Source organism: Nerophis ophidion, linkage group LG16 (assembly GCF_033978795.1).
Source record: "Nerophis ophidion isolate RoL-2023_Sa linkage group LG16, RoL_Noph_v1.0, whole genome shotgun sequence".
NCBI classification, from domain to species: Eukaryota; Metazoa; Chordata; class Actinopteri; order Syngnathiformes; family Syngnathidae; genus Nerophis; species Nerophis ophidion.
This window is the reverse complement of record NC_084626.1, coordinates 9,929,919-9,942,450: the sequence shown is the minus strand read 5'-3', so window position 1 is coordinate 9,942,450 and position 12,532 is coordinate 9,929,919. Positions and strand designations below refer to the sequence as shown.

Sequence of the window (12,532 nt, the reverse complement as noted above, 5' to 3'; positions counted from 1 at the left end):
TACAAATACTAATAGAAAAAGCGCTATTGATTATGAACAATACCAATAGTTTACCTCTATTATCAACAATACAGTTGTTCAAATGCAACAATACGTATACATAATAGCTAGAAAGATAAATAAAATTTAAAAAAAATAAATAAATAAATAAAAAGGAATACCGAAAGATGGAGGGGAAGAGAGAGAGGCCACCTATATTAATCTTGTAGATTGTTATAGTAACAATAGGTTAAGCTTTGTCAGTATGCCATGTGTTACCCAGTTTACCCTAGGGCAACAACGTTGATATATGTTTGATGAAACGTGATTATGTGCATGAGTGTACGTATGTATATGTACTTGTATATGAACAGAATGTGTATATGAATGTTTGTACAGTAAATGTACAGTATATATACAGTGTATGTATGTTTGTACAGTGAATGTAAATGTACAGTATGTGGGGGCCAAATTTTGAGAAAAAAATGTGTCTCGGGGCCGGTATATCTGATTTTTAGGAACACTAATACAAAAACTCACAATAATGTCTGATTGAATGCTAAAAAGTTATGAGAGACTGTCTTAAAAAAACAGAATGGAATTTTACATTTTTTTACTGAACAAGACACCCAGAATGTACATGAAAATAAAGATTGTGGGATTTACAATATTAACTATGAACAATAAAACACTGAATATTGACAACATATGAACGTCACACCCCAACATATTTTACAATCAAGTGAAACGCAACAAAAATGTAACAAGAGCGAAATATGAAAGTGAAGTGTACAAAAAACTCACTTATAAAGTGGGTTGTACTTTACTTAACTACCATAATATATTCTGCCAAAATTGCTATTCCATTTTAAATAAAATAGCCTTTTTTTACAGAATATAAAGTTTTACTGCTAGTCCTATCAAACAACGTCATTACAATCATACATAAGTGATGATAGAAACACAAAGGCCGGTCTTTACTGTTAATGTAGCAATAAATCAATAAATCTATACTTACGTCGTGTTCCAGCAGAGAAAGTCCAGAAATGATTGATCTCGGCTCATGCGCGTAGCTTGACCTAGCTAGTTTACGCCCCTAGGTGTGTCCACATCCCCAGGGCCTCTCCGCGTAGGCGGTGCATACCAGTTTATTTTGCCGCATCCGCGTACACGGATCAGACACGGGTCCGCTCAGGATCCGCTGTCTGACTGTACAATTTTCAGAGGCGGAGCGGATTCTCTAGGTGGAGCCAAAACGAATGTGACAGTAACGCGGGTTGGGCGACTTGAAGGCGGATCCGTATAGGAGTATCCTGCTGTGTGGGCACAATCTGATAGGTCTGATACATCACTAAGCTTTAGAACTTTGTTGTAAAAATCTCTTTCCGCGTCTGTCCCTGACACCCGCATTTCAGGATGACTGCTCTGGAAACACTCTGTGGAAACGCTCCGCACCCACACTGCTTGGAGCCTCGTCTGAGCTGCTGTCTAATCCAATCCACTTTATTCATATAGCACATTTAAACAACAATAACGTTTCCAAAGTGCTGCACAGCTATGTTAAAAACAATATTAAAAAAACAATATTATGCTCCACCAGTGACTGAATAAAAACAAAAAATAAATAAATATAAAACCAATATAAAAAAAACAATATAAAAACAAATATGACAAAAAAACATTTTAAAGGGTAAAATCAATTAAAACAGTAAAATAGAAATCAAAGTGTATAAAAGTGTAGAAAAAACACAGAGGAGAACAGAGGACAGAGGACCACACAACTCACGTAGTGTTAAAAGCCAAAGAATAAACGTCTTAAGACAAGACTTAAAACACTCCACTGACTTTATTTATACAAGTACAATAAATGGGTTGTACTTGTATAGCGCTTTTCTACCTTCAAGGTACTCAAAGCGCTTTGACACTACCTCCACATTTACCCATTCACACACACATTCACACACTGATGGAGGGAGCTGCCATGCAAGGCGCTAATCAGCACCCATCAGGAGCAAGGGTGAAGTGTCTTGCTCAGGACACAACGGACATGGCAAGGTTGGTACTAGGTGGGGATTGACCCAGGGACCCTGGGGTTGCGCACGGCCACTCTCCCACAGCGCCACACCGTCCAATAGCTCTTAATCTTTTTCCCTTTATGCAATTTCAAATTATTGAAATCAGCCTCCTCCATTTTGAAAATGATGACAGGTGAAGTAACTAGTATATCATGCAAAAGAGCAGATTCCAACCATTGAAATACTTTGTATAGTTCAAAGCCTTAATTTTCCCCGGTTTGCCCTATTGTTATTCGGACGGCTTCCTCTTTAATGACTTTTAAATCATGTCATATTTTTACTCTTTGGCTTGTAAACAAACGCGAAAGTTACCATGAACTGATTAACGTGGACCCTGACTTAAACAAGTTGAAAAACTTATTCGGGTGTTACCATTTAGTGCAGGTCAATTGTACGGAATATGTACTGTACTGTGCAATTTACTCATAAAATCAATCAACCAATCAAAGTTGTGTGTTTTTTGTCTATTGTATTTTCTCTGATGCATTTTATGTATCTAATATTTTAAAGTTAAATGTTTTACATTTATATACGGGTACAAGCGGCCGAAAGGAGTTTCCTCCGCCGTGTGGCGGGGCTCTCCCTTAGAGATAGGGTGAGAAGCTCTGTCATCCGGGATGAACACAGAGTAAAGCCGCTGCTCCTCCACATCGAGAGGAGCCAGATGAGGTGGTTCGGGCATCTGGTCAGGATGCCACCCGAACGCCTCCCTAGGGAGGTGTTTAGGGCAAGTCCAACCGGTAGGAGGCCACGGGGAAGACCCAGGACACGTTGGGAAGACTATGTCTCCCGGCTCGCCTGGGAACGCCTCGGGATCCCCCGGGAAGAGCTAGACGAAGTGGCTGGGGAGAGGGAAGTCTGGGCTTCCCTGCTTAGGGTGCTGCCCCCGCGACCCGACCTCGGATAAGCGGAAGAAGATGGATGGATGGATGGCTGGATGTGCAATTTACTCATAAAAATTTAAATCAATCAATCAAAGTTGTGTGTTTTTTGTATTTTCTCTGATGCATTTTATGTATTTAATATTTTATAGTAAAATGTTTTACATTACTGACTCTTCAAGTATGTTTGTCTTAACTTCTGTGCAGCACTTTGTGAAACGTTTGTTGTTTTTTGAAATGTGCTGTATAAATAAAGTGGATTGGATTGGATTGAACGTTGCTGCATTATATTTTCCTGTCCAGTAAAGCCCCTTTTATTCACCTGGAAATTAACGCTATCTTATTTAAGAACATGCATGAAACACAAGAAGGCGATGTATTAAATAGGGGATGCCATAAAAACATTATAACAACGACAAGACACGAGAGACTACGAATAATTCCAGATGATTTCCTTCGATAACATTCGCTGAAATTTAAATATTTTATTCTGAAGGCAAAAAGTGGCGGAAGTAGAATAGTTGGCGTTATCGCGAGTTTCACAATCCTTCCCGTGTGTCGAAAATCGATGAGTGATTGGTTTGTCTTCATTGTCAAGATTATTTGGCTCAATTGACGCTAAAGGTAAACATGTCAACTAGTTATAATGAAACATGTTGCTCCAGAAAAAAAAAAATATTGTCGATGCAGTTCACGGTAGCTGTGTGTGACGTCAACTATCACTGTGGCGCCTTTGTCTCGCTTTTTGGTATTTAGGATATTTTGCAGGACTAACTCGTTGTGTTTGCTAACGTTCGCTGTCATCGCGGTCAGGGAGCCGAGCTGCGAGCAGGCAAGAGCGGACTATCAGGTGTGCGGACAGCCGCGGCACAGCACACTAGGCCGGGGTAAAAAGCTCCTTCAGTCAGTGTGTGAGGCTGTATTTAGTGATAATACTTACTATGGCAAAGCTTTATGCTACACATGACAGTTGTCACCAAATGACTTTAACAGTGTTCTTGCCTTTTTATGCCACAAAATGATGTTTGTATAACAGTCTTCGCGAGCTAAGTCATAATCATAATCCTCCATTTTTCCAACCCTATTTTGGTGGACAGGATCTAAAACAATGACCCAATTCTACAAAAAATTTAAAAGGCTAACACAAATACCCAGAACAAACACATATTGAAAAAAACAACAACTGCATGGATGACATGCTGCAAACCAAAGTTGAGGGAGGATGCCCAGAAGAAAGTTGAAAAAATAAAAAGGTATCCATCCATCCATTTTATATATCTTCGCTAAACACTTGGTCGTAATGTTTTACAATATGATGTGTTGGCCCTGCAAGGTTGTGACCTACCTACCTTCCACCCGAGTACAGCTCGGATAGGCTCCAGCCGCCACCCTAAAAGAGACAAGGGATAGAAAATAGATGGATGGAATACAGTAACAGGGCTCAAATTGAACCGCGGCAGGAGCCGCAATCACCTCGTCATTTGCCGTAATGCCCTAAAAAATTGACCAACATCCGCGGCAAGAACATGCCGTGACCGCCCTTGACTTTTTACGTGTTAATGGACGAGGGATGTAACGGTAAACTGTATAAGGATAATTTGCGATTAAATTCCCGACGGTTAGTAATACGTCAAATTTTTTAATCACCAAAACCCCGTCATTTATTATTGCATTTTAGGAAACACAAAGTCAGGCGCATGCACACTTGTGGCCTGATAATCATGGCAGACTAACTACACAGACTTTGCTCCAGAGATTTCCCCTTTGGATTAAACGGAGCCAAGCGCTTGGTTTAACGTCAATTTCCCCTCACTGCTGTGTGTAGATGGAGACGGGTGCGAACAATATTGGAGACAGACACACTTGTCCCCACACTAAAAGTATACAGCGAAGGACAAAACTATTTGATGTTTCTTTTATTTACTCAATACAGCGTTTATCAGGTGATGTGTGGTGAATGTTGAGGGAACTTGTTTATGAAGTCTTTCGTTTGTTTACTTGATGATCACTCGTCCTTTATTTAACTGCAAACTGTATCAGTGTTCAAATAACATCAATACTAGCTAAAATGTTTTTTCATCATCGATATGAACTACGGCTGTGACGATTGTGTATTCGATGTGAGAGGTGTCACTTTTCTTTATTTTTGTTGTCCAAACGGTTGTACTGAACAAAGAGAATAACAAAGCTTGTTTATGAGACTTCATTTTCATTAGCCCAATAGCCTAGTGTTTTTTTTAAAATCAAAAAGTAAATACAAGGTTATTTTCATGTCACAAAGGTATTACTTCCAAAACCATTCATGTGACATAGCATTTTGTTAATATTTTGCTGAAACAAAAAATGAGCTGTTGGGCCACAATACCCAATACCCGCTAAATATAGCGGCTAACTTGGCAACTCTCCTGAAGGAATCAATAAAGTACTATCTATCTAACAATGACCTCTCCTGCAACATTTTCTTATTCTCTCACAGACGGGGTGGGGTGTTTGTGAGGTATGTCAGAATCAGCGTTACAGTTCGATGCCATCTGCTGTACAGAGCTGTATGGACAAGCTCCATCCAGACTCATTTTAAAGTGTTTACGAATGAGGACGTACGTAACAGGTAGCGTCTAATCTAATTGTGGCGCTTCAAATTTATTGGTGGCGGGCTACCACAAGTAAATGACTGTGTGGGAAACCCTGTCATTAGTGTTATTTGTGAGAGTTAAGAGCATTTGGGCACCTGTTCAACCCTAGTTTATGGTTTGTTGATTATTTGGATGAATAAAGTTAAGGAATACTACAGAACTTCAAAGGTGGATCCCAATCGGTTTCAGGATGCAATTTGGGGTTTGTTTAATGTTAAAATCAAGGAGACCTAAATAATGACTAATGTTTTGTAATTTTCCAAGGCTCCTGTTACTAATGGGCCCCTTAGAATCGAACACTTACCCTCTCCCCATTCTATAGCCCCTGCCTATTATTGACATTGAATTATTGAGTTCACTGTCAAAGCAATGTAAACATTGTCATACAAGTGTGTAACGAAGATAACTGCTGTATTGTCACAAACATTCACTTCAGCCATATTGTACCAAGAGACCAGGACAGGACATTCAACTTACTTGACGCTTATGAAATTGGTTCCTTTCCTATCTATTTGCTTCAGGGGTTCGTCATGGCCTTGAAAAGGAGACGGGCGACGTCCCCCTCGAGCAGTGTGAGTGGAGGCGATTTTGACGATAGCCAGGCTTCATCATTAGTGTCGTCAAGTGGGAGAAAGAGGAGAAGGACCTCAAACTTTCCGACGGTGGATCCTGTAATTGTCATCGTTTTTTTAATGTGCCTTCGGAATGATCGTCATGACGTAAGTTGGCATGATGTGATGCAAGTGAGTTTTGAAATTTTTGCCTTGCAGATCGCCGTGTGCCACGAACTGTACAACACAGTCAGGGACTACAAGGACGACCATGGAAGGATGCTCTGTGAGCTGTTCATTAGAGCCCCAAAACGAAGGTGAGCACATGTACAGACAGCCTGTGATTACTGTATGTACAGTACACACTAACATAAATTATTGATGCTGTACAAAATTAACTACTATATTCATGAGCGCGCGGCAGAAGAATACGTAGTGTTGTCTCAATACACGGAGGAAGGATGTCACTTTTTGGGTTTTTTGTTCACTCTTTTATTAAATCTCTCAGGTGAGGCAGACATTACTGATGGCGGTGAGGTGAGACTAGTCATGGTAAACATTTGTTGAATTCTCAGTCCAAGCCGCTTAAATGCCGCGACCATCATGAAGGATGAGGATTGTACCTTAAAGATACTTTTTCACTTTCGATATGATACTGATATTGGATCTTTGAATATTGTTCGTTATTGATGTTGTCTAATACAATATCAGTTTGAATCCAAGGATGAATGCAGAATTGCAAACAGATGTGTACCATATTGACCTGAATATAAGACCAAGTATTTTCCAAAGCAAAATCTAAGGCAAAATGTATATATTTTAAACAATATAAGTGAAATCGTACACTGTGTAAAAATAAAAACTGCCTGTCTATTAGGGGTGTACCCAATCAACTTTTTCACTTCCGATAAATCATTGATATGAAAATCTTGGGTATCGGCTTATACCGATATTGAGCCTGATACGATATCAGCACAAATCATACATACTTTTACTATTGTGGAGTGTGGAATGTTAGAAAATGTTTCATCAAGTGAAATGAGTCAAACAGTGACCAATGTTAGATATGAAAAACACTAACCTCTTTATTATTGATTATCTGGAATGACCTTAGCTTTTTTTCTAAACTATAAAGTATATTAGCCGCACCCACTAAATTTTATGGAAAAACTATTTTTCCATATATTAGCTGCACCGGAATATAAGCTGTATTGCGAAATTAGTCATTTACACAGAAAGATTCTGTAAATGTTTATTTACACACTTTCATTGTTTCCGAACAGTGGCTGTAACACGGCAGTAAAATAGCTGATTAAACAAAACAAAAGTCATGGATCATCATGGGACCACTAGCTGGGGAAGCTAGCTCTCCAGTCAGCTAAACAGGCTCAATAACTCCACGGTGATGTCTTGGTGAATTTACTGATTAATTTGTGAAACTGAAACAATACAAAAAGAAGACTGCCATTGTAAGGTAATAATACTAATACAGAAACTTGTAAATATGTTTGCATATTAGATAATGCTAACGAGTCGACACTCGCTTAATTACATTACGATCTCGATTAATTACATTACGATAGCATGTACAAATATGCATGAAAACACTCTTACACATATCACACACGGGACGGTTTAGTAAGAATAACCAGTGTTAGTTATAGTGTAAAACTTAAAAACATTGCTTGGAGTGATAAATGAAGAATCCACACAAGTAAAAACGCTGTGGACAGCTAGGAGTCAAAACGACACTTGTACTTCTGGTTAAAAAGCACTAAATGGAAGGACACTGCAGCACCTGCAGTAAGCGAATCCATCCAAAAGATGGCGCCATAACACAAACAATAATGCACGTTTTCAGTATAGTTGCTTGTTTAGTTTTTTTAAAGTAATTGCATTATGGCCATCAGCAAAGTAGAATCCGTAAATTGGCAGCACCGTTTTATAAGACGCAGGGTTCCAAGTGTTGCGAAAAAACTGGTGGCTTGTAGTCTATAATTGATGGTATGCTGTCTTTATGTTGAAGAGGAGTGGTAAGTGTTTTTTGGTAACAGCCAGTGGTCACAGTAATTCATCAGTTTCAGCTAATGATGCAGTAAATTGAATGATACAGACACGTTTGTTACTGGTTAATTTCTTGTACACTTCTGCCTTGAAGACTTTATATGTGAAGTAACATGCAGGTACAACTATTTGATACGCGTTTATATTGACAAATGTGCTGTTGTAGACTGTAATATTGTTCAATGAAGGACACTTATTATTTATGTCTGGTTGTTAATCTTTGGGCACCACACGATTTGGTTCGGTTTGATTTTTGGGGGTAACGATTCGATTCAGAATCAGATCCCGATTCAAAACGGCGATTTTGTTTCAAAACATTTTTGAATTTAAAATCAATCCTTTTCCAGTTCTATGATTAACTACATTCTTCCATAAAATAGATAAACAGCTGTGATGAATTTCTCTAATATTTAAAAGAAAACTTATTTTGTTTAAAAAAATTGTACCCAAACATTAAATCTAGTCAAATACAAATAAAACAACAAGAGAAGTATCACAAACTGCTCTTTTCTAAAATAAATCTGTAAAGCAGATATGGGCATTGACATCAACAATATGACTGGCCTAAGTGGCTAAACAGGACAGATGAAAGAAAAATACTAATAAAAAATCGATTAAAAATGATTAAAAATAAGAATCACGGTTCAATCAAAAATAAATGTTTTTTTACACCCCTAATGTCAAGCTTGTTTGCTATTATGCGCTTAGCTGTTTTGTAGTTGCTAGCTTCTAATAGCCATGTTTGCCTTTTGTAAATGACCTGACTAAAACAGAAGAAAAGACCAGTTTGGACCAGGCGGTCCAGCTTTGCACGAGTAAACACGCTGACGGACCATGTATATCGGAGAGTTTAGATTCAAGTCAATATAATCCGATACGTGTTTTTTGCTGTTATCGGACTGATATCATTAGCTATGTGCATATGGAGATATTTAACCGGAATAAAAAGGGTTCATGTAAACACGTCATTCGGAATATTCCGAACCGATCACACAAGCTCGGATCAAAATTTTATGCGGATTGAGACAGGTTCTTAATAACGGAAGTCATTCGAGTTGTTGAGCATGAAAACGTGTCTTCCAAAATTCAGGTTATAAGTATCCTTACTTTCCATGTCTTTGATGTCAGCTATACTTTGGTGGTGGAGGGGGGGGACTGAATTGAATCAATTGTCTTGCTGCTGTCTCCCTCCATTCAACATGTACAGAAGTAGTGTTATGTATACATTTGAGTTTGTTGGTTTAAGACGAGACCAGCAAAAAGAAAAGTATGGGCTCATGTGTCAATGTAACAATAAAAGAAGGCATCCAGTTTTCATCTTAACCAGCGGTTTTATTCACGACATTACAGCTACCACAAGCCGTACATTTTCACAACATTAAAAGCACAGAATGGCTCCATGTAATAAAGAGAGGTAAAACAAAAGTAGTGAACAGAAGGAAAATGTGATGAATAAATATCGTGATAACTGTGACGATCAGTCACTTTATTTGTGTTTGTGCTTCCTTTTTTTGTGTTTATTTCCTATCAGTGCTCTTATTTTGATTTCAATTTTCTGCATGTCTCCGCTAAGCTCTGTTTTCCCCTCACCTGCTGCTGATTAGGCAGCCCTGCCACACCTGGTGGTATTAAGTAGGCAGCTATTTATGCCTGCCGTGTGTGCTCCTCAGTGCTCGAGCATTGACTTCATGTTTTGAGAACCTTACATGCACGACTGCTTCCTTCTCTGTGTATATACATTAAAATCTCTTTCCCTTGCAACGGCCCTTCCACAGGGATGAATGTAAGGAGTTTTCTATCACTATATTTGATGTCCTTAATATTTTCTATGTACAGTGTGAGTGACTTAGTTGTTCTTTTTAGTTCCTACTTAAACTTGACTCTCATCGCCGTCGTAGGATCAGGACTCGCATGTAAACCGCGGACCACCTGTACCCGCCTTAGAGCTTTACACCATCAACTTTCCATTTCTAGGAACCAGCCAGACTATTACCACGTGGTGTCTCAGCCTATTGACATGATGAAGATCCAGCAGAAATTAAAGATGGAGGAATATGACGATGTGGAGCAACTCACCAGTGACTTTCAGCTTCTGTTTAATAACGCAAGAACATATTATAAGGTAACAGTCCATAATCAAACACCCTGTGGAGGAAGTATGGGCGCCTCAGTTATACAGGTGTCCCAATACATGTGTACTGTACATGTTGCTTAAAGATGAACTTTTTTCTTGGGAGCAGTCTGACAGTCCTGAGTCTCGGGCAGCTTGCAAACTGTGGGACCTTTACCAACGTACCAAGAATGAATTTGTTCAGCCGGTGGATGACGACGAGGAAGATGAAGATGGCTTCGATGCACAAGACAACCCTGGTGGATCTACTGAGGATGAGGTGATGCAAGTGAAATTAATCGGACACCGATTAATTTCCTAATTATGTTTAGGCTTTACAGGGGTGTCTAAACTTTTTCCACTGTGGGCCACACACTGAAAAATCAAAGCATGCGGGGACCATTGTAATATTATTCAATTTCAAAACCAATACTATATGTAGATTTTATAGATTTTTTTTAACCTTTAGGGCTCCTCTCAACTTTGATTCCAGGGATCTGAAAGGGTCTCAGTCATAAAAATGTTAAAAATAAGTTTTTTTTTCAATGCTTAAATCTCTAGATCAACTTCAAATCTATCTCGCGATATATAAAATATTTATCTTTTTTAATGTTTTATCCCCTTTTATGTTAAAGAAAACCTGTTTTCGGCATAAACACAACATTTGAAATACTTTCCTGCGCTCATATAAGTGTTTGAAATAAGTGGTAGAATTCTTTTTTATTTTTTACATTCAAGGTTTAAATATTTAGATGAACCTAAGATCAATCTGTTGATTGTAAGTTTTTTTTTTTGTGGTTTTTATTTTGGTTGTTTTATATCCCCCGCGACCCCAAAAGGGAATAAGCGGTAGAAAATGGATGGATGGATGTCCTTTTTGTCATAGAAAACTTATATTTTTAGGACAAACACACAAAATATGCAATATTTTCCCCCAAAATATTTCAAAGTGCCATCCTTTCATCCATCCATCTTCTTCTCGTTATCCGAGGTCGGGTCGCGGCGGCAGCAGCCTAAGCAGCGAAAGCCCAGAGTTCCCTCTCCCCGGCCACTTCGTCTAACTCCTCCCGGGGGATCCCGAGGCGTTCCGAGGTCAACCGGGAGAGATAGTCTTCCCAACGTGTCCTGTGTCTTCCCCGTGGCCTCCTACTGGTTGGACGTGCCCGAAACACTTCATTAGGGAGGCGGTCGGGTGGCATCCTGACCAGATGCCTGAACCACCTCATCTGGCTCCTGTCGATGTGGAGGAGCAGCGGCTTTACTCTGAGCTCCTCCCGAATGACAGAGATTCTCACCCTATCTCTAAGGGAGAGCCCCGCCACCCGGCGGAAGAAGCTCATTTCGGCCACTTGTACCCATGATCTTGTCCTTTCGGTCATTTCAAAATGTAATATTTGATGTAATGTATTCGGAGCTTTAATATTTTCAACAATTCATAATATTCATTATTATTTTTTAAGCAATGACATGGCAGCTTTGTGTAATTAGAATCAACAATATTGTTACATTTCACCTGTATCCATCCATCCATCCATTTCTACCGCTTGTCCCGTTCGGGGTCGCGGAGGTTGCTGGAGCCTATCTCGGCTGCACATAGGCAGAAGGCGGGGTATGCTTCTTTATTCCACTTTTTAATGTTTTTTTTTAAATAGTATTTTTAGAATGAGCCACGGGCGCCCTGTTTCAAGTGGTGGACTGTCCCTCTCGTGGGTGGTTGGGTGGAGGATTGCTCCTGGAGGCCTGGGGGGGTTGCCGCTGGTTTGCTTGCTGGCTTAGTTTGGCAGGGGACGAACTTGTGTGGCGTCGTGTTGGACTGGTGTGCAGCGCCTGCAGGGTCACGGGCTGTGGGGGGTGATCGGCCTCCTGGCAGTAGTTCTTGGTTGCCTCCTGCGTAGACTGGAGGGGCTCTCTGGGGGTGGTGTCCAGTGTCAGGTTCAAACACTGATGACATCTATTAAACAAGACACAAGGCAAATAATCAAACAGAGACAGAATTAAACTTGGACTTAAATCTGAGGAGAGACATCGCCACTGTACTCTCTGTACAGTCCTGCACAACGCTCTGCCCCAAAATCGTACTCCTCCTCCTTTATTTGACTTTCTCCCTCTTCCTTCCCACATCTGCTTCCACAGGGAAGTGGGTCGTAAACAGCGTTGCCTTCGGTTACCGAACAGTTCGAAGAGAGTTCGTCAAATAGTTCAAAAAGAGTCCTATAAAATAGTTCAAAGAGATTCCCAT

General features: G+C 39.8%; 1 protein-coding gene across 7 annotated transcripts in view; it reads left to right on the top strand.

Annotated features, from left to right (window-relative positions):
• The first annotated feature begins 3,432 nt into the window (after positions 1 to 3,432).
• Positions 3,433 to 12,532, top strand: part of pbrm1 (polybromo 1) — a 65,305-nt gene continuing 56,205 nt past the window's right edge. For 5 of the 7 annotated variants that reach the window (XM_061922718.1, XM_061922717.1, XM_061922716.1 and 2 more), the window contains exons 1-5: positions 3,433 to 3,559; positions 6,090 to 6,239; positions 6,339 to 6,436; positions 10,158 to 10,305; positions 10,424 to 10,573. In XM_061922718.1, coding sequence (XP_061778702.1) covers positions 6,099 to 6,239; positions 6,339 to 6,436; positions 10,158 to 10,305; positions 10,424 to 10,573 — 537 coding nt within the window. In that variant the 5' untranslated portion in view covers positions 3,433 to 3,559; positions 6,090 to 6,098. Of the gene's footprint in view, positions 3,560 to 6,089; positions 6,437 to 10,157; positions 10,306 to 10,423; positions 10,574 to 12,532 lie in introns of all 7 variants that reach the window. The other 2 variants (XM_061922714.1, XM_061922713.1) reach the window with 1 other exon arrangement.